The sequence below is a fragment of the Sarcophilus harrisii genome, chromosome 3 (genome assembly GCF_902635505.1).
Source record: "Sarcophilus harrisii chromosome 3, mSarHar1.11, whole genome shotgun sequence".
NCBI classification, from domain to species: Eukaryota; Metazoa; Chordata; class Mammalia; order Dasyuromorphia; family Dasyuridae; genus Sarcophilus; species Sarcophilus harrisii.
This window is the reverse complement of record NC_045428.1, coordinates 589,500,270-589,518,280: the sequence shown is the minus strand read 5'-3', so window position 1 is coordinate 589,518,280 and position 18,011 is coordinate 589,500,270. Positions and strand designations below refer to the sequence as shown.

The 18,011-nt window shown below is 55.9% G+C and overlaps 1 protein-coding gene, 1 long non-coding RNA gene and 1 other non-coding gene across 3 annotated transcripts; 1 reads left to right on the top strand and 2 right to left on the bottom strand.

Annotated features, from left to right (window-relative positions):
- Nucleotides 1-5,873: 5,873 nt before the first annotated feature.
- Nucleotides 5,874-9,966, bottom strand: RINL (Ras and Rab interactor like). The gene is made up of 8 exons (XM_031961613.1): nucleotides 9,428-9,966; nucleotides 9,111-9,216; nucleotides 8,874-8,976; nucleotides 8,637-8,709; nucleotides 8,290-8,564; nucleotides 8,021-8,143; nucleotides 6,201-6,400; nucleotides 5,874-6,047 (listed from the first exon to the last, which is right to left on the bottom strand). Exons 1-8 carry the CDS (start codon nucleotides 9,475-9,477, stop codon nucleotides 5,874-5,876), a joined length of 1,104 nt encoding a protein of 367 aa, XP_031817473.1. The 5' UTR covers nucleotides 9,478-9,966.
- Nucleotides 9,967-10,219: 253 nt separating this feature from the next.
- Nucleotides 10,220-11,028, bottom strand: LOC116422881. The gene is made up of 2 exons (XR_004233408.1): nucleotides 10,923-11,028; nucleotides 10,220-10,840 (listed from the first exon to the last, which is right to left on the bottom strand). It is a non-coding gene; the product is annotated as an uncharacterized LOC116422881 (long non-coding RNA).
- Nucleotides 11,029-16,602: 5,574 nt separating this feature from the next.
- On the top strand, nucleotides 16,603-17,263 carry LOC100918540. The gene is made up of 2 exons (XR_004233407.1): nucleotides 16,603-16,940; nucleotides 17,120-17,263. It is a non-coding gene; the product is annotated as an uncharacterized LOC100918540 (transcript).
- Nucleotides 17,264-18,011: the final 748 nt, after the last annotated feature.

Genomic DNA, 18,011 nt, shown 5'->3' with positions numbered 1-18,011 from the left:
GAAGGGGACTAGCTGGGGGATTGCGGAATGAGGGGGTGCGGGGAGGAAACACACACTGGCGTCCAAAATGACAGTAGCCAGCCATGTCCCGGTGCAGGAAGCACGTCTCCGTCTTCCACCTTTCTACCCGAGGAGATCTTACACGGCGCTGCTTCCTGCGGGCTCTGCAAAGTGGGGGTGGGGCGGGTAGGCTAGACGACCCTTCGGCCCGACCACCCCCAGACCCTGCGACGCTTCGGCGGGGGACCGAGCCTCGGGCGAGTCCGACTCCCTTTGTCCCGCCCCTCCCCCAAGCCTCGGGCTGGACCTGGGTCCCGGACGCCGCCTCGGCCCCGGCGCCACAGCGACCTCGGCCGGCTGCCTTCCTTCCCCGCGCCCCGGTAACTGGGCCCAGACAGGTGCCTGTCGGCCCTCAGCCCTGGTGCTGGGGACGGCTCTCCGGGAGCCCCCCGCCCCGCCCCGGGCTGTGGCTCCGTGAGGATTCAGCCTCTCCCGGGGAGCGAGAGCGTCCCGCCCCCTCCCCGTCCTTTCCTCAGCCCCGCCATTACTGGACTTGGGTAGTGCGCGGGCTTTCTCCCTCCTTGCCGCCTTGTGTCTGGATGGGCGCGGGGGTTTAATCATCGGCGGATTAAAAGTGGATTGGGGCGATCCAGTGATTTAACCTAGGGGAGGGGGAGCAGAACTGGGAGGGAACAGGGAGCCTTCGGGGTGGTGGCGGGGGGGGGGGGTCACCGGCCCTTCAGTCTAATGACGGCTCTGGATTCTTTCTCGGAACAATGTCAAGTCCACAAATTAAATAGAATTATAAAGGGTTATATATAGCGATCAAATTGTTTTTTAAAACCCCAGATTCACGAACCTCGGCTTGAGAAACCCCTGATTTATTCCGACTCCCTCATTTTACATTGCACCTGTCTTTTTTCATTAAATGCCAAAGAGAAATAGGGATGGAGAGGTTCAGCTGTCATAAAGGACATCTGGGGCTGGGCCAGGTTTTGAGCTCTGAAAGGGCTCCTTCAAGGCTGACGCTGTTTGTGTGCTCGGTCTCCCTCTCCCTCCTTGCATCCTCCTACCTCCCCCTCCCTCTCTCTCTCTCCCTCCCTTCTTCCCCCTCTTTCTCTCCTCCTGTCTGTCCTGTTTCTCTTCCTGTCTCTTTGTCTCTGTTTCTTCCCACCTGTCTGTCTCCTCTGTCCCTCTCTCCTTGTCTCTATCTCTCTCTGTCGTTCTTGTTCTCTCTCTCCTTTTCTTTTCTCTATCCTCTCTGTCCTGTTTCTCTCCCCCTATCTCTTTAGTCTCTATCTCTGTCTCTTTCTTTCCTATCTAGTCTCTTGTCATTCTCATTCTCTCTCCCTCTTTTCCTCTTCCTCTCTCTCTCTCCCTCCCTCCATCTCTCCCTCCCTCCTCCTTCCTTCCTCCCTCTTCTCCCCCCATGGAAGAACCTGTTTGGCAGAAATTTTACAGAAATAGGCCAGAGATCCAGAAAAAAAAAAAAAAAGGCATGAGATTGCATCTGACCTCATTCCTCAGCTGACTGAGGTGTCCAGTCGCAGACTTGCCTATCTCTCAGCAGCCAGATGCTGAGAATGGTGACTTTTGTCACCAACTGGACACCCAGGGCGTTGCCTGGCTTGCCAACCAGGAGCGGGATGGATGGTAGAGATCATTTCCTCCCCAAGAAGCTTTGAAATCAGGGTGCTGGTACGTGTGAAAATAAACTGTACAGAATAGATGAGGAGCAGAAGAAACACACTAACAGAAGAGGCTGAGAGTAGCCATTCAAGTGTTTAGATTATGTAGTTTTCAGTTTGCATTTAATTGAGGAAATGTATTCTAATTTATGAGTGGGTAATTCAGGTCCTGAAAATTTAGGAAGATTAGAATTTCAGTGGAAAGAAGAGGCAAGCATGAGCCAAATTGTGAATTATTGTTGGAAATATGCTCTCAGACTGAGACCTTCCTTGGTTACCTTGAGAGACCTGGAGCTAGAAGGAACCTCAGATGCCACGTAATCCAGTCCCCTCATTTTCAGATGAGGAAAATGAAGTTGGTTAAGTCGCCAGGTGGATGCAGTATTTTATCTCCTGTACCACTCTGGCCACTCTGAGCTGGGCTGCTAACCTCAGCAGCCCGAGCAGTTTTACCTGAGCCTATGCCAAGGGACTGAAAGGGAACCTAGGACCTGGAGTGGGAGCAGGTGCGGAAAAGGGAGCTGGAGCAGCCTGGGCTCGGAGCGCCACCTCATGGTAAGCACAGGGATTGCACCCCGGTTCTAGCTCCCTCCCTCCTAGTGATGAAAGGGAGCACTTCCCTTAATAAGAGGGGAAATTGAAGCAGAGAGAGGAAAATACTTGCCCAAGGTCATTTAATTCACTGGACTATTACTGGGGGGTTACAATTGCCCGGGCTGGCCTTCTTCCTTGCATGCCCCCCTTTTACTGTCCTCTGAGCCCCATGCCCCACTGGAGGGTGCAGGCATTTTAACTGGGCACGGCACAAAAGGAAGCCTGGGCCGGCAGCCAGGAGGCCCTGGCCGCTGCAGTGGGTCTGCCTGAGTGCTCTGCCTTGTCCAGAGCCTGTTTCCTTGGTGTACAATGGGGGAGGAGAACCCCTCGCTCAGTCCCGAGGGTCGCCTGAGAGAGCATCTCTGTAAACCCTGGGAATGGGAAATAATTCTGTGCAAAAGGGACACAAAGGGACATTGACGCCCGGCTCTCTGGGGACAAAGGGGCTCAGCTGTCCCAAGGAGACTAGAGCAAGGCCAACTGGAACTGTATGTGAGTGGGTAAAAGGCCCAGTGAATCCCGGTCCCTGGAGGGGAGGAGACTTTTCTCCCCAGAACAATAGGAGATGCTGATGCTAGCTAATCTTGCCTGAGCTCACACAGGAGTCTCTGTCTGCCCTCCGCTGCCTTTGGCTGGCTCTGTCTATGAAGTGGCTTCGTCTAGTGTTTCTGCTCGCCTCTGAGATCTCTCTGTCTCCAGGATGTCTTTTCTCTGGCTCTCCCTGAAGTCCCTCTGCTCTTGACCTGCCAGAGTTCCCCGAGGTGGCTTATCTGCTCCCCCACTGACTGTCAATCACCGTTCCTCCCAATGTCTCTGGAATTAGCAGAGACCCCCACACTGTACAGAAATGCTTCCCCTTCAAGGCTGTAGCATTCGGCAATCGATATCTAGGTCTAGCCTCCCTACCCCCATGTCACACCTCAATAATAGACATTCAATCAAATTCTCCATAAACCCTAGTAGGGTCGAGGAGGAAGCCGAGTGGAGACAGCCCCCCAGAAAGGTGGTGAGAAGCTCCTGGACTTAAGGAGACTGCTCTGCTTCCATAAAAACCAGGGTCCCACAAAATAAAAAACATTAGATTGGCCCAAATAAATCATTTCCTCTGGACATGGCCCCAGGAAACTCAAAGTGGAAAAAAAGAGAAAACTCAGGGATGGGATCACACAAGGAATGCTCTTGGGATTGAAACCCTCCTGGAACCTTCATCCGCCCCATAAGTTATGAGCTTTCACAGTGCCTGGCAACAGCTGTCCCACTAGTCAGGAGGAAGAGGGGTCCTGGACTCGGGGACAGATAGGTACCAATGTCTGCTTGTTCCTTCACCAGGAACAGCCCTGTACTCCTCCTGACCTACAATTCTACAGCAAAAGTCAGCCCTAGAGGTCCAAGCAGCTCTCAAGAATGAGACTGTCATGAGACAAGTCTGAGGATTCCAAAAGATTCCCGGGCTACCCGGGGCCCCAAAACGGGAGGGGGGTTGGCCAAAGGGAATAAAGGGGGAATTCCCCAAGGGAAACTCCCTCCCTCCGAAAAACAGGGGCAAGGGGCGGCCCAAAATGGCCTGGGGCCCTTTTGAAGAAATTGGGGCCGGGTAAATCCCGCTTTTCCCCAATTTCCCGGGGTTTACCCCCAAAAAAAGAAATGTTCAATTCTTAAGGGAACCCCCCAACAAAATTTTTCCCTTTTTTAAAATTCGGAAACAACCAAAAAAAAGCCAAAAAAAGGGTTTTTAAATCCTAAAAATTTACAGGGAAAAGAGGGGGGGGAAAAGGGGGGCTTGGCCCGGGGGAAAAAACCGGGCCCAAAATAAAAATTAAAAGGGAAAAATCTTTAGGAAATGCCAAAAATTTTTTAAAAGAATAGGAAATTTAAAAAAAAAATTGTAAAAACCCCAATTAAACCCCAAAGGGATTTCCCTTTTGGGGGGTTTTAAAGGGGAAAAGGGAAAACCACTGGGTTTTGGGGGGCCCTTTTGGGGGGGGGTTTTAAATTAAAAAAGTGGGAGGGAAGATGAAACGGGGGCCAGGGGACCCCGGGGACCAAGGGTGGGGGGAAAGGGGGGAGGAATGGGGGGAAGGGGGCCCCTCCCTGGGACCCCCCCCAAGGGGGAAGGGTTTGGGATGGTTTTGGGGGAAATAAAAAGGGGGTAAAACCAAAAGGGAAAAAAAAGGGGCCCCAAAGGGTGGGCCGGGCCGGGGAAAGGGAAAAAAAAAGGTTTCCCCTTTCCCCAAAACCCTTGGATTAAAAAACCCCCCCCAAAAAAGATTCTTTGAAAGGGGCAGGGAGGGGGGGGATGCCCGAAAGCAAAAAAATAAAGGGGGGGCAAAACCCAGAAACCCCCCGGGGGAAAGGAAAACCTTTCATTTTAAAAGGGAAAAAAAAAAAAAAAAAACAGGGAAAGTTCCCGGGCCGGGGAAAGGGGAAGGGGCCCGGGGCCTCGAAGGGGGGAAAAAAAGGGGGAAAAATTCCCAAAAAATTTCCCCGGGGAAAACCTTTTCCCCAAATGGGCCAAAAAAAACCCCAAAAAAAAGGGGAAAAGGGGGGAAAAACAAGGGGGAGGGGGGAAAGGAAGGGCCCCCCTTTAAAGAGGGAAAGGGGGCCCAAAAGGGGAAAAAAAAAAAAAAGGGCAAAAAAGGCAAAAGGGGGAAAACCGGGGGGGGCCCCCCCAAAAGGGGGAAAAAAGCAGGAAAAAGAACAAAAGGGGAAAAAAAAAAGGGAAAGGGCAAAAAAAAAAAAAAAGGGCAAAAAACCCAGGCCCCAAACGGGGGGAAAAGGGGAAAAAAAGGACGAGAAAAAAACAAAAAGGGAAAAAAGGAAAAAAAGAAAGGGAAAAGCAGGGAAGAACAAAAAAAAAGGGAAGGAAGAAAAAACAAAAACAAAAAAAAAAAAGGAAGGGGGAAAAAAAAAAAAAAAACAAAAAAAAAAAAGACAAAAAAAAAAAAAAAAAAAAAACAAAAAAAAAAAAAAAGGAAAAAAAGGGAAAAAAACAAAAAAAAAAAAAAAAAGAAAAAAAAAAAAAAAAAAGAAAAAAAAAAAAAAACCCCAAAAAAAAAAAAAAAAAAAAAACTAACCCCGAAACCCCCAAAAAAAAAAAAAAAAAAAAAAAAACCTGGGGGAAAAAAAAAAAAAAAACCCAAAAAAACTTTTTGGGGAAAAAACCCAAAAAAAGGGGCCCCCGGGGGGCCCCCGGCCGGGGCCTCCCTTTAAATCCCGGGCCAATTCCCGGGGGCCTTTAGAGGGCGGGTTGGGGGGCCCCAAAAAGCCCAGGGCCCCTTCCTCCCCCCCAGGGGTTCCGGGGTTGGTGGGCCCGGGGCCAGCCTGCCCCCAGCGGGGGGCCCCCCGGGCTGGGCCCTTCCCCCCCCCATGCGCTGGTGGAAATGGGCGGTGGTGGGGCCCCGAACCGGAGGTGGTGTGCCGGCTGAGGGGCCAGGGGACCAGACTGGTCCCCTGCTCCCCACAGGGGACGCTTAACCCCACCCCCCCCCCGGGTGGGGGCCCCCCACAGCTCTGTGAAAAGGGCCTCCCAGCCCCCCCAGGGAAGCTATCATCCCTTCCTCTGCATGGGCCCTGAGGCCCCCAGCTCCTCTCTTATAAGGCCTGGGTCCCCAACGGGTGAGGCTCTGGGGGCCCCCCGCCCCCCTCCTCCCCCAGGAGCTCCGCGGGGTCCAGGATCTCCATCAGGAACTCCACATCCAGCTGGGTGGCCTCGGTCCGGACCCCACGGGTCTCGGGTCGGGGGCAGGAAGTGGGCCCCCAGGGGTTCTGCAGGGAGGGAGGACTGGGCTCACGGGGGAGTACCCCCCCACCCGACACCTGGGTCCCCCTTACCCTGCCCCCCAGCCGTGGCGGCCCCCCCCCTCCCCCCCGGCGGGGGAGGCTGGGTGGCGCCCGGCAGATGGCCCAAGGACACCTTGCGTTTGGGGCAGGCCGGGGAGGCGGACCTGGATCGGCCCGGGGGCTGGGCCCAGGGGCTTCCGGGCGAGGGGCCTCCTGCAGCGCCCAGGCCTGCATCCCTCCCCCTGGGCCCACTGGACTGGGAGACTGGCCCCGGGGACCAGCTTGGCCCAAGCTGACCCTCAGGAGCACCCAGCACACAGCGGCCTCCACCATGGCTTCTGGGGACGGGAGGGGACCATGGGGCACCGCCCCAGCCTTCCCTGCCAGGCCCAGCCCCTTTTCTTCTTCCCCCATTAGGGTGTGAGCTCTTTGAGCACTTGGTGCCGCACAGTGCCCCATCAGCCGGGGCCAATCTTTTTGGGAGCCCACGGACTAGCATGGCTCGGGCTCCCAAGGCAAGGGGGACATCTTCCAGGCAGGAACCCGCCCCGGGCAGGTGCCCCTGGGATCCCCAGGAACTTCCTGGGGCCTGTCCCTCCAAAACTGTTTGCCCGTCAGGGTCCCACTTGGGCCCTCCAGGACCCACTAGGCACACCCAGGCCGGGTGGGGACAGATGGGGAGACGGCCCCGACACCGCCTGGTGGGTGGGGGGCCAGGACCGGCCGGGGCCAAGGGGGGACCCAAGGAGGGACCCCCAGGTCCAGGGGGGGCGCCCTCGGCCACATCCCTCGGGACTGCCCGGCCCTCCCTCAGCCTCCCCCCCCCGGGGGGATTTCAACCCTTTCACCCCCAAATCCCACCCCTCCTTTACAAAGCCGGCCCCTCCCCTTTTTGCCCCTTCAGCCTCTGAATCTATCCATTGGTTTGTCTCCGTTATCTCTGCTCTTTGTTGGCCCTTTTCTCTTCTTTCTTCTTTGACTTCTTTTCTCTTTCCATTTGTCTCTTTGATGTGTCTCTTTTGTTTCACCGGGTTTGTTCCTTTTTCCCTGTCTTGTTTGGCCTCTTTTCCCTTTTTGGGTGCCCTTTCTTCCTTTGTTTTTGTTTTATCCCTTTGCCTTTTGGTTTTTTTCCCGTTTCCCCCCGTCCCCTTTTTGTCCCCCTTTTCCCCCTCTGGATCCCCCCCCCTTTTGGGGCCCGGGTACCCCTTTCCCCCCTCCCTTTTCCCCTCCCCTGGAAGTTCCCGGGGCCACCCCCACTTTCCCCTTTTGGGCCCCAAATCCAACTTTTACATTTCCTCTTTTCCCCTTTTCTTAAAAAACCTCAGGTGTACTGGCACAGGGGACAACCTAAAAAGGGGTCCCCCTCTCAACTCACCCCCCCGGGCCCCCACCCCACTCCCACAACTCCCTTTCGGTCCCACCCAACACTGGCCTGTCCTAAACCCCTCTGCACATAAACTTCACCCAAACCCCTCCTCCCCTCCCACTCTCCAAACTGAATTTCCTTAAAAACTGGGCAAACACCTTTTCCTTTGCCCCCCTCCCAACTTTTTGTTGCAGGGGGCGGGAGGTGGGACTCCCCAGCCAAGACCCCCTCCCCTCCTCCCCGGGCTCCCACTGGCGAGGCTCCCGGTTCCACCAAGGAAGGGCAAGGGTCCTGTCCCGGGGGACTGGCCTTTCCCCCCCCTGGAACACAGACACAACCCCTTTTATGGGGCGGGGTAGGGGCCATCCGCCCCCGGGGCACCTGACCCCGGGAAGTGGTCCCTTGGAAGTAGGGAGGGAGGGCGTCCTGCAGCCCCTGGGTGGCGGTCCCCAGCTTCCGGCCCCCCCTGGGCTTCCCCAGCCCGGCCGAAGGGGCGCGCTTGGGTGCCCGGCCTGGGCCCAGGGCCTGTATTGTGGTCACCCGTCCGTGGGTCCCCTTTCCCTTCCTCCCCGCCTCCTGGGGCCCTCCTCGCCTCCCTCCACCAGCCCGTCCTCCCCTTCCTCCAGGCTGTGCAGGCAGCGCACCTCAGGCTCAGGCTCAGGACAGGGAGCCCCCTCTATCCAAGAGACCCGGTGGGAGCCCACAGGCTGAGGGGCTGGAGAGAGAGGGGAGCACGGTCTGAATCTCACCCCCCCAGCCTGGGCGGCCGTCCCGAGCTCCTGCCCCCTCCCCCTCCCTCCATCTCCCCATCCCCCCCATTCTGAGCTTCCCCCCTGTCCCAAGCTCCCCCCTCCCCCTTACCCAGGGAATCCCTCTGTGCCATCTCTGGGTTCTTCTCCCCGACCCCCTGGGGCTCATGGCACCTCAGGTACAGGGGGTTCAGCACCGAAAGGGCCCCTCTGGCACAGGTGACCTGGACCGTGCCCATCCAGGGCAGCTTGGAGGGGGGGGAGCCAGAGCGGATGGGAGGGTCCGGGGGCCCAGGCCATGCCCCGTGGCTGGGGGGAGACTTGCCAGCAGCAGCTCCGGGCCCCAGGGATCCGGGGGGGAGGATCAGGGGCTGGGGCAGGATGTCCCTGGGGAGGAGAAGGGGGTCACAAGCAGGGCCGGGCCAGGGCGGGCCCGGGCTCCCCGAGGGTGCCCCTTACCTGCTGGTGCAGAGGAAGGCCAGCAGGGCCGGCAGGCCTGGGAAGCTGAGCCGGGAGCCTTGAAGGGTCACTCCTGGGGGCAGCACAGGGTGGTTGGCCAGGCCCGAGGCCGGCCCCTCTCCGGCTCGGGCCCAAGGCCGGCCCCTGGTCCGGGACATGTGTCAGGGCAGGGGGGTGGGGAGGGTCCCGGGGGGGGAGGGCGCCTCCTTCCTGGCTGGGGTTGGGCCGGGGTCTCACCCGCAGAGCTCTCCAGAATCCGGAAGGTTCCCAGGGCCTCCAGGTGGGGGGCCGTACTCATGGTCAGGGCCAGGCTCAGGCCGAAGCCGGTGACTAGGAAACTCTGGGGCATCACAGGGAGGAAAGGGAAGAGGAGCCATCCTGGCCCAAGGAGGCTCAGGGGGGCTGGGAGTCCCCCCAACACACTCACCCCAGAGTCCCCCAGCATTCACCCCAGGGTCCCCCCAACACACTCACCCCGGGGGGCTGCAGGGCCAGGATGTCGAGAGCACTCCGGGCGTCTAGGTCGGGGATGTGCCACAGACCCCGAGTCCTCATCAGGCGGAGCGTCAGCTCCGGGAGCCTGGGAGCATCACGGGGGGCTCTCAGCCACACTGGGCCCGGGCCCAGACTGGCCAAACCCAGAGGGTGGCAGGAAGCAGGCCCGGGGGCTGGGGTCCCATTCCAGGGGCTCCTCTCTCAGAGAAGAGTAGGGGGGGTCAGAGCGAGGGTAACAGGGTCCAGTGAAGAACAGCTTGGAAAAGGAAGTAAGGGCAGGCCCCCTGCCCCCTCACCTCTCCCCCTCCTGAGGACGTCTGGCTCCCGAATCCTCAGCTGACTGCATCCTCCGGGGCCAGGGGGGATCCAAGGCCCCTCACGGACCTGGGCAGGGGGGCTGGGTCACAGGGATCCTTGATGGGCCCTCCCCCAACCTCAGGAGAGGGCCAGAGAGGGACAGGGGCACGGGGTCCGCAGCGCCCGAAGAGGACAGAGGGGCAGGGGCTGGGTGCCCGGGTCCCCCAGGTCCCAGTGGGGAGAGAGAGCAGGGGCTTGGCTGCCCGGGTCCCCAGGGAGGGGCTTGGCTGGGCACCGGGACCCCCGGGAGACTGGAGATGGGAAGCTGGGCACCTGGGCTCCCGAGGGACCCAGACTACCTGTTCTTGGCGGGGAGGATGCCAGAGCAACAGGAAGTCATTACTCTCTTGAGAGGAAACCGGGCAGCCCAGCGGAAGGGGGGGCTAGGAGGGGGAGGAGCCTGCAAGGGGAAGGGCCGCCTCCAAAACTTCCTCTCCTCATTGGGGAGTCGGGTCTGGCCTTGGAAACCCCGGCTTGGGGGATTGGGGTCCCCAGGACCCTTGGATCTCGCTCTGACACATGATATGGAACTCGTGCCCCCTTTGGCCCCCCTATTTCCTGAAGCTCTGGAGAGCCCGGCCCGCTTCCTCCAGGTGCCCGAGGATGAACGTCCCCTGCCCTGGAACCCACTTCCCCCCCGCCGCCGCCCTGAGGCTGCTCTTGGGCAATGGGCCCCCGGAGGCCCGGCTCCTGACCCCAAGGCCCCTTCCAGAGACACACACAGATGGGAAGCGGATCCCATTCTTAGCTTTATTTCGCTCCTGTCACAGACACGTTCCCCACGTCCCCCCCGGCTTTCCACCGCTTTCAATGTCCAAGGGAGGGTGGGGTGTGGGGGGCTCGGGGGGCGCAGGCCCTCATCTCCCGGGGTCAGGCTAGCTGTTAGGGGGACGCTGAGGGCAGAGAGCCCGGCATCCTGGGGGAGGGGAGATGTCGGGGTCCCAGTCCCTGACACCCCCAGGGGCAGGGCCCCAGGAAGGGTTAGAGGCCGGGGATGTTCAGGTCCCAAACTCTCTGCTGAGAAGCTGGACCCCAAGGGCAGTTAGAGTTAGAGCTTGGCGGGCGGGGGGAGGTTAGGCGCCGGGGGGGAGCGGGGAGGGCCCCGGGAGGGTTAGAGCTGAGGGCAGTGTTTATCCCCTCGGGAGCGGCCCCGGGGGAGGGGCCCTGGCCTCCGGCCCCCCGGGTCACTGGGGCTTCTGGGCTTCCTCAGCCTTGGCGGGCTCCTTGCCAGCATTGGTGGGCTCCTTGCCAGCCAGGGCAGCCTTGGCCTGGGCGGCGAGAGGGTGCAGGCTGGTCCCGGCCTGCGCCTCGATGGCCGCGTGCTCCTTCTTCACCAGTTCCTCCAGCTCTTTCTGGGGGCACAGAGCGGGGGTCTCAGCCACAGATGCCGTCGGGTCCAGGCCAGAGACCCAGAGCCCACGCCCCAAAGCATACCTTCCATCCCAGGAGGTCGGCCAAGGCTAGACAGCCCTCGTCGCAGTCCCCAAGCCAGGCCACGTCCCTGGGGGAGGAAGCGGCACGACTGAGAACCGCCTCCCTGCCATCGTGAGGCCGAAGGCCCCCAGTCCCGCCCACTCCCTCTTTGTTTTGAGTTTTCGGTTTGCTTTTTGTTTTAATTTTGGCTTTGTGTTTTTACGGTGGTTTTGTTCGGAAGGGGTTTATGTTTTTATACGGTGGAGTTGGGTGAAGGGTTTCGTAGGGAGAGAAGGGCGGCTGTAGCATGTGAGGGAGGTTAATTGGTGGGGTGGGGTTGGTTGGGGTTTTGGTGAGAGCAGGTGACGCAGAGGGGTTTTAGAGGGCGATTGTTGTTGTTTTAGGGGTGTTTTAATGGTGAAGTTTGCAGTTAGGTATTTGAGCGTATTTATTGTTCGTTTTCTTGTTGATGAGGGAGGTTAGGGTGATGGGGTTTTGGTGGGAGTGGAGCAGATAAGAGATGAGGTGTTTTTCTTGTTTGCTTTTATAATGTAGGGAGGGGCATTTTAGGGTGTTTATGAGGATAGCAGATTTGGCTTTTTGGAAATTTTGGGGTAGAGGGGGTTGTAGTTACTTGTTTTGTTTTCATAGAGTTTGCCGGGAGTGAGGGGATTTGGTTTAAGTTGTGTTTTGTTCCTGTTGGATGTTAAGTTCTTCGTTTCAGTATGGTGTTCTTTCATATTTAGCGTTTGTTTGGTGGTTGTTTTTCTTTGTGTATGTTTTGCATTTCGTTTTTGTTTTTGTTCCTTGCTTTAATGGGCAAGCGATGGTATTGGTTGATGTTTTCTTGTGCATTTGCTAGGGGAGTTTTACGGTTACTTGAGAGCTATTTTGGGAAGTTAAATTGTATTTGCAGAGATTCCGAGGGATAAGTAGGGAGCAGAGAGGGATTACTTACCATTGCATGAGGGAGAAAAGGGCAGGAGGGTTTAAGAAGATAATGTTTGGGGAGAGAGGGTAGAGATAGAGAGAGAAAGGGAGAGATAGATAGAGATAGACAGAGATGGGAGATAGGAGAGGGGAGAAGGATAGAGAGAAAGAGAGAAAGAGGGGGATTAGAGTTTGGTGAGGGAGAGTAGGTGGGTTTGTTTAATGGGAGTAGTTTTGTTTTGTTTTTGTGTTTGCTTTGTTTTGCATGATGGTTGCATTGGGAGTGGTTTTGAGAAGACATTTTTTGGGGAGAAGGCGAGGTGGGGTGTGGGATGTGGTGGGGTGTTTTGAGTTGTTTTTTGTGGTTGTGTTTTTGGTTACGGTTTGGTAGGTTGGTATTTTTTGGTGTGGGAGTGATGTAGTGAGGTATAGAAAGTTTTGGTGGTTACAGATTTCGTTTGTGCTTGGGTGGTTGGCGTTTTGGGGTGGGAGGGTGGATGTTAGGTTATGCTGTGTTTTGTGACGGGAGGGGGGCGCTTGTTGAAATTATTGTTTATTGTTTTGTGTTCGGTGGACGGCATTAGAGGTAATGTTATATAATTAAAGGGATAGAAGGGAAATTTGGATGAGGGACGGAAAGTTAATGTGTTTTGAGAATAAAATTTTGGTATAGTGAAAAGCATTGTTACATGGAAGAGTTATATTGCCTGGATTTTGTTATGATAGGTGTTTTAGGGTATTTAGGCATTGTTTGGTAGGGTAGTTTTCATGTTGCCGGCCATTTGGTGTAGTAGTGCAGCAGCAGTTTTTCTGGAGTATGGAGCGAAGTAATGGGCAGACGGTGGGCGTGGGAGGGTGGGGTGGGGTGGTAGGGGATATATAGGAAGGGTTGATGGGATAATGCAGTTTTGGTTTGTGTTTCTTTGGGGAGTTTGACTTGTTCTACGGGGCTACTTTGTACTTATTCTTTAGGTTGGGGATTCTTGGGGACCTACCTATTCTTTTTCCTGATTAAGTTTTTCACTTTAATTGCTCTGGTGCCAGCTCCCGGGCCAGAGCAAAGAAAGGCTCAGGGTGTTTCTGCGAGAACAGACAAAAGCCTAAGTGCATCTTCCCTCCCCGAGGGGGACGAAGTGCGGGGGGGCTGCTCATCCCGCCCGGAAGCAGTCGATTTAGGCCCCACCTGAGGAGTTGGCAGGGGCTTTCCCTGCTCGTAGGGAGGGGGCGGGGAGGGGTTCTCTACTCAGCAATTGGGAAGACTCAAGGTGGGCGTTTCTGTGACCAAGGTACTTTAAAGAAGTGATTCTCAAGATGGCCAAGGAAGGTTGTACTTCAAGTTAAGGTGAAGAAGCCGGTGGATGGAGTTGAAGTTAGATGCTGCCGTTGGGATTAGAGGGCAGAGGCGGTTGTCTTTAAGGGTAGTGTTGGTGTCTGTTGTTAGGCCATTCCCAACCCTGGTTTCTGTTTGTTCCTGCCCGTTTCTACGGTAGGGGTAAGCCAGTGGGGTTGAGGGAAGGGCATTAAGTATGTAGATATTTTGTGGCCATGTAGATGATGTTTTGGATTGGAAGTAGAAATGAGGTGGGGAGTGTGTAAGGGGTGTTGGGGAGGGGGGGCGGTGTTGGTGGGGAGTGGGGGAGGGGAGGGGTTGAGGGAGGGAGAGAAGGGGATTTAAGAAAGGGGTTACGGAGTGAATTTTGTCATTTTTCTATGTTTCTTTCTTAATATTTTTCTTGCTTTGTGTTTGTTAGGGGTTCATGAGAAGAGGGGTTATAAGGGAAAGTTCCATTGAGGGAGTAGAGTTAGTGTTTTGCCGGTGGTTAGTGTTCTCGCTAGGAGCCTGGCTTTTCCTCTCTTGCTCTCAATCTTTGCTTCTCTGTTTCTCAGAGGAAGCTCCGCTCTCAGTTTCTGAATCTGAGTCCTGGGTGGGAGGAATGGTGAGAGTGGGGAGGGTCAGTGGGGAGGGGGGCAGGTCACTGCGGAAGGGCCGGGAAAGGAGGGTCAAAGGGTGGGGGGTCAGAGGCAAGGCGAGCCATAGGAGCCAAGAGAGAAGGGTCAGTTTGGGGAAAGGTCAAAGGGCGGAGGGTGTGGGGTGAACGGTCCTCGTGGGTCTGGGGCACTGGGCGACCCACTCCCGTGGGGAGAGCCGGGGAGCATCGGGAGGGATGGGAGCAGGCGGGGGAGGCGCGGATGCTCTAAGGGCCAATCACAGACGTCCTCCCCCTCCCCTCCCAGCCAATCACAGGCCTCGCCCCCTCCCCGGCGAGCCAATCACGGACCTCCAAGGGCACCCCTTTCTCACCTGAGCGTCTGGCGCCTTCCCTGCCTCGTCCAGGGGGGGACCGGGGGCTAGCGAACGGGGTGGGGAGACAGGGTTACATTGGGGGGGCGGGAGGCTGTTAGCGTGGGGGCGGGGCGGGGCTAGAAGTGGGGCCCCTGACTGTTACAAGAAGTGGTGAGGGTGGAAGTGAGGGTTTTAATGGTATTAAGGCTTAGGAGATTAGTAAATTTTGTTATTTTGGTTTGCTGTAATACTTGCTTTGAATGGATGGTTTTATGATTTTTCTTGAGACGTAGTTGTTTGGATTTCAGTGGTGCAGGGGATTGTTTTGCTTTTGGCGTTTTGTTTTACGTTTTTCATGTTTCGTTTCGGTTCTTTGCTGGTGGTTGCCGTTTTGAGTAGTTGTTTTGGTGGAATGGTTGTGACGTTTTGTTGCCAGTTTGCGATTTTGGATTTACGGTTCGTTTCGGTTATGGGTGCGGGTTTAGAGGGTTTAGTAGGGAGGGTGGGGTTTCGGAGTTGTTGGCTGATTGTTTGTTCCTGTGATGGTGCTGGACATGGTGGGGTGGGGTGGTGGCGGCGGAGCAGGTGTTTTGTGAAGTGGTGTGGTGGCGGTGGGGATTTCACAATGTTTTGGTGTTTTACTTGCTGAGTGGAAGGTGTATGGCCGATGGGGTTTGAAATTACGATTTCGGTGTGTCGGTGCTGGAGGTTAATGCGGTGCAGGGGATACGAGGTGGAGATGCTGGCAGGCTGGATGGAAGTTTGATTGGCTAGTGAGTGGGTGAGAAGTGGAGCCATGGGTACCTTTGGTGCGATTTTATTGGTAGCCGTTTGGAGGAAGGGGTGGTGGTTCTCGATTGGTTGGCGAGTGTGGTGTGGGGAATTTTTGGTGTTTGAATTTTGATGGTGTTGTGGTTGTGGATGCTTTGGATGGGTTGCTGGTAGAGAGGGTTTTGGTATGGTATTTTGCCGGGGATGGTGGGTGGATGAGTGGTGTGGTTAGTGGTTGGGGTTTTGGGGTTTGATGTTATTGTTTTGGTGATGTTGTGGGACAAGGGTGGATGAGGATGAGGAGGGAGGGAGTGGTGAAAGGTTTTGAGGTGTTTGTTATGTGATGGAGGATGGGGATATGTAAGCGGTTGCAGTTTCGTTGTACTTGGTGTTTTGCTGACGGATTTTTACTTGCCTTGTGGGGTGGGAATTTCTGCTTGGTGGGAGAGGAAGGGAGAGAGGTGGTGGGTAGGGAGGTTGTTGTGGTTTCTTGGGGGTTTTTGGTGGGGGTTGCTGAGGGAAAGTTTGACAAGCGGGGTTGGATAGTTTCTGGAGTTTTGGATTTTTACTTGGATTTGCTTGGTGGGAATTTTGCCTGGTGGGGAGTAGTGAGGAGAGGTAGGGTAGGGAGGTGTTTCCTTGGGGTTTCTTGGGGTTTTTGTGGTAGGGGTTGGCTGAGGGGAAAGGTATTTGTTGTGGGGTTGGACAGTTTTTTCTGAAAGCTTGTTCTTTCTCTGGATTTACTTTGACTTTTATATGAGGGGAATTGCTGGTTTCTGCCTTTAGGTGATTTGACTTTCTGTTCTTGCAAATTTTGTAGGGTTTTGGCTTGGTGGTGATTTGGCATGAGGTTTTTCTTGATTTTGCTGTATTTTTACAGTAGGGGATGGGATTACTGGGATTCTAGAATGACGGTTGTGGTGGGGAGGTTCTGCTGCATTGGGGTAGGGAGGGGTTGCCTTACTTGGGTTGATGCCTATTCGGCATAGACAGTTTTGGTATACATTGCCATTCTTGGGAGGTGGCATTACTAGAAGCATGGGGCAGGGAGCGGGGTTGCTTGCGTGTTTTTAGTGAGGTGGGGGACACGCTGCATGGCATGTTGCACAAGCTCCTTTCTGGGGTTTTGTGCCTGCTGGCGGTGGAAAAGAGAGATGATTAAGAGGATGGAAAGTTTGAGAGATTGGCCAGTGAGTGGCAATTGGCGATGTTTGGGGTTTGTGTATTTGTAGTATGTTGCTAGGTTTTGGTGGGAAGTGTTGGGGGTTTTGGTTTTTCTATGTGTGAGATTATTGTTTGGGGAGTTTCTTGGATTTTATTTTAAATTTTGGAGTTTACATTGTGTTTGAAACTTTCACTTAGTTTCTTTCTTTCTGCTTTAGTGTTTTCTAGCGCACTTTTATTTTTGTTTTTCTGAAATTATTTCTAGGCATACTTTTGCTTATATGGTGGGATTCATAAGATTTTAAGATGGTGTAGTTGAAGTTTTGGGAAGTAGGGGTGTATTTTGGTATGGGAGTTTTGTATTTTCTGGATTTTCCTTCTTTCTTGTGTTTGGGGCAGGTAGTGTGTGAGGGGTTTTTGGGACCGGGGTTACTGTGCCCCATACTTAGTGAAATAGGGTGGTGGTTTCGGGTGTGGGAAGATCTCTGTGCCTGGCCCTTGCATTGATGTGGGACAGGGAGGCTGAGAAGGGAGGCAGGAGGGATGGCTTCCGTAAGGTGGCCCGTGGTCCCCGGGGGCTGGGGAAGGGCCCAGGGGCAAGAGGTGCCCCTTCTCCTTGCCTCCTCCCTCTCCTCCATTAGGAGCCCACGTGTGGGCGGAGTCCCCTGCATCTGGCCGTGGAGGCCGAGGCGGCCGAGGTCCTGGAGCTGCTCCTGGTGGGTGGCGCAGACCCCAAGGCCCGCATGTATGGAGGCCGGACCCCACTGGGTAGCGCCACGCTTCGGGCAGACCCCCTCCTCGCCCGCCTCCTGCGCGCTCACGGGGCCCCAGAGCCTGAGTCAGGAGACGAGGAAGACTCCAGCCCCAGGGGCAGCGACAGCGACGAAGGGGTAAGTGACCTGGGGGCTGGGGCTTGGGGGCACCTTCGTGATGGGGTGGAGAGCGCGCTGCGGGGGCATTTGGGGCTAGGACAACTCATGGTTCTGCAGGGGAGACGGGTGGGGGGGGTGTATGATAATCGAGCCCCGGATTATGGAGAATCAAGAACTGTGTCCCCATGTTCCCCTAGGATGAGTATGATGACATCGTGGTCCACGCAAGCAGAAGCTGAAACGGGGGCACCCCTCCCTCTCCTGCGTCCCTTCTTTTAGCCGAGTTCTTTCTTTTGTAATGTAGAAAAGCTTTAATTTCAATAAAACCCTGGTTCTTCTGATGGAGCCTCCAGGGGTCTGGATCGGGGTCCGCGCCTCCAAATTCAGAAACAGACCAGCGGGAGGGGGACTGTGCTTTAGCTGTGCTTTATTCACGTTGGGAAGAGGCCCTTCCTCAAGCCTGTGCTCTCAGTGACCCCCTCCCACCACCACCTGGGAAGGGCGCCTAGGTGTGAGCAAGGAGGGCAGGATCCAGTCCTTGGCCAAGTGTGCCAAAGGGGGGCAGGTGCTCCTCAGCCCCTCTTGCTTAGCGCCTCAGCCGCCCTCTTGAGTTCGTCCCCCATCTGCTCCAGGCGCTCCAGTTCCCGGTGTTCCTGGGGGGTGGGGGAGTGACGCTCAGTGGTCTGAGGGCCTCCCCTCGCCATCACCCCCCACCCAACTATGGCCTCGGTGGTCCCTACCCAGGCTGGCATGGGGGGGAGGGAGGGGACCCAATGTCATTACTGCGGGGTGCTCCTGGCAGAGGGAACCTTCCCTACCCGTGCAGGTTGGCACCTCTTACAGAGCCCTGAGGCTTAGGAGAGCTGCCAGGAATGCCAGGGGAAGGGGCAGGGCCTTGCCCTGCTGGCCATCCTGGGCCAGCCAGTCTAGGCCCTGCTCTGTCTGTAGGTGCTCTGCCCTTAGCCGTGAGCTCCTTGAGGGCAGGTGCTGCCTCTTGCCTCTTTTTGTATCCCTAGTGCTTAAGGCAGTGCCTGGTAGACAGTTGGTGCTACAGTGCAGCAATACGTAACTGGAACGAAGTACACTGAT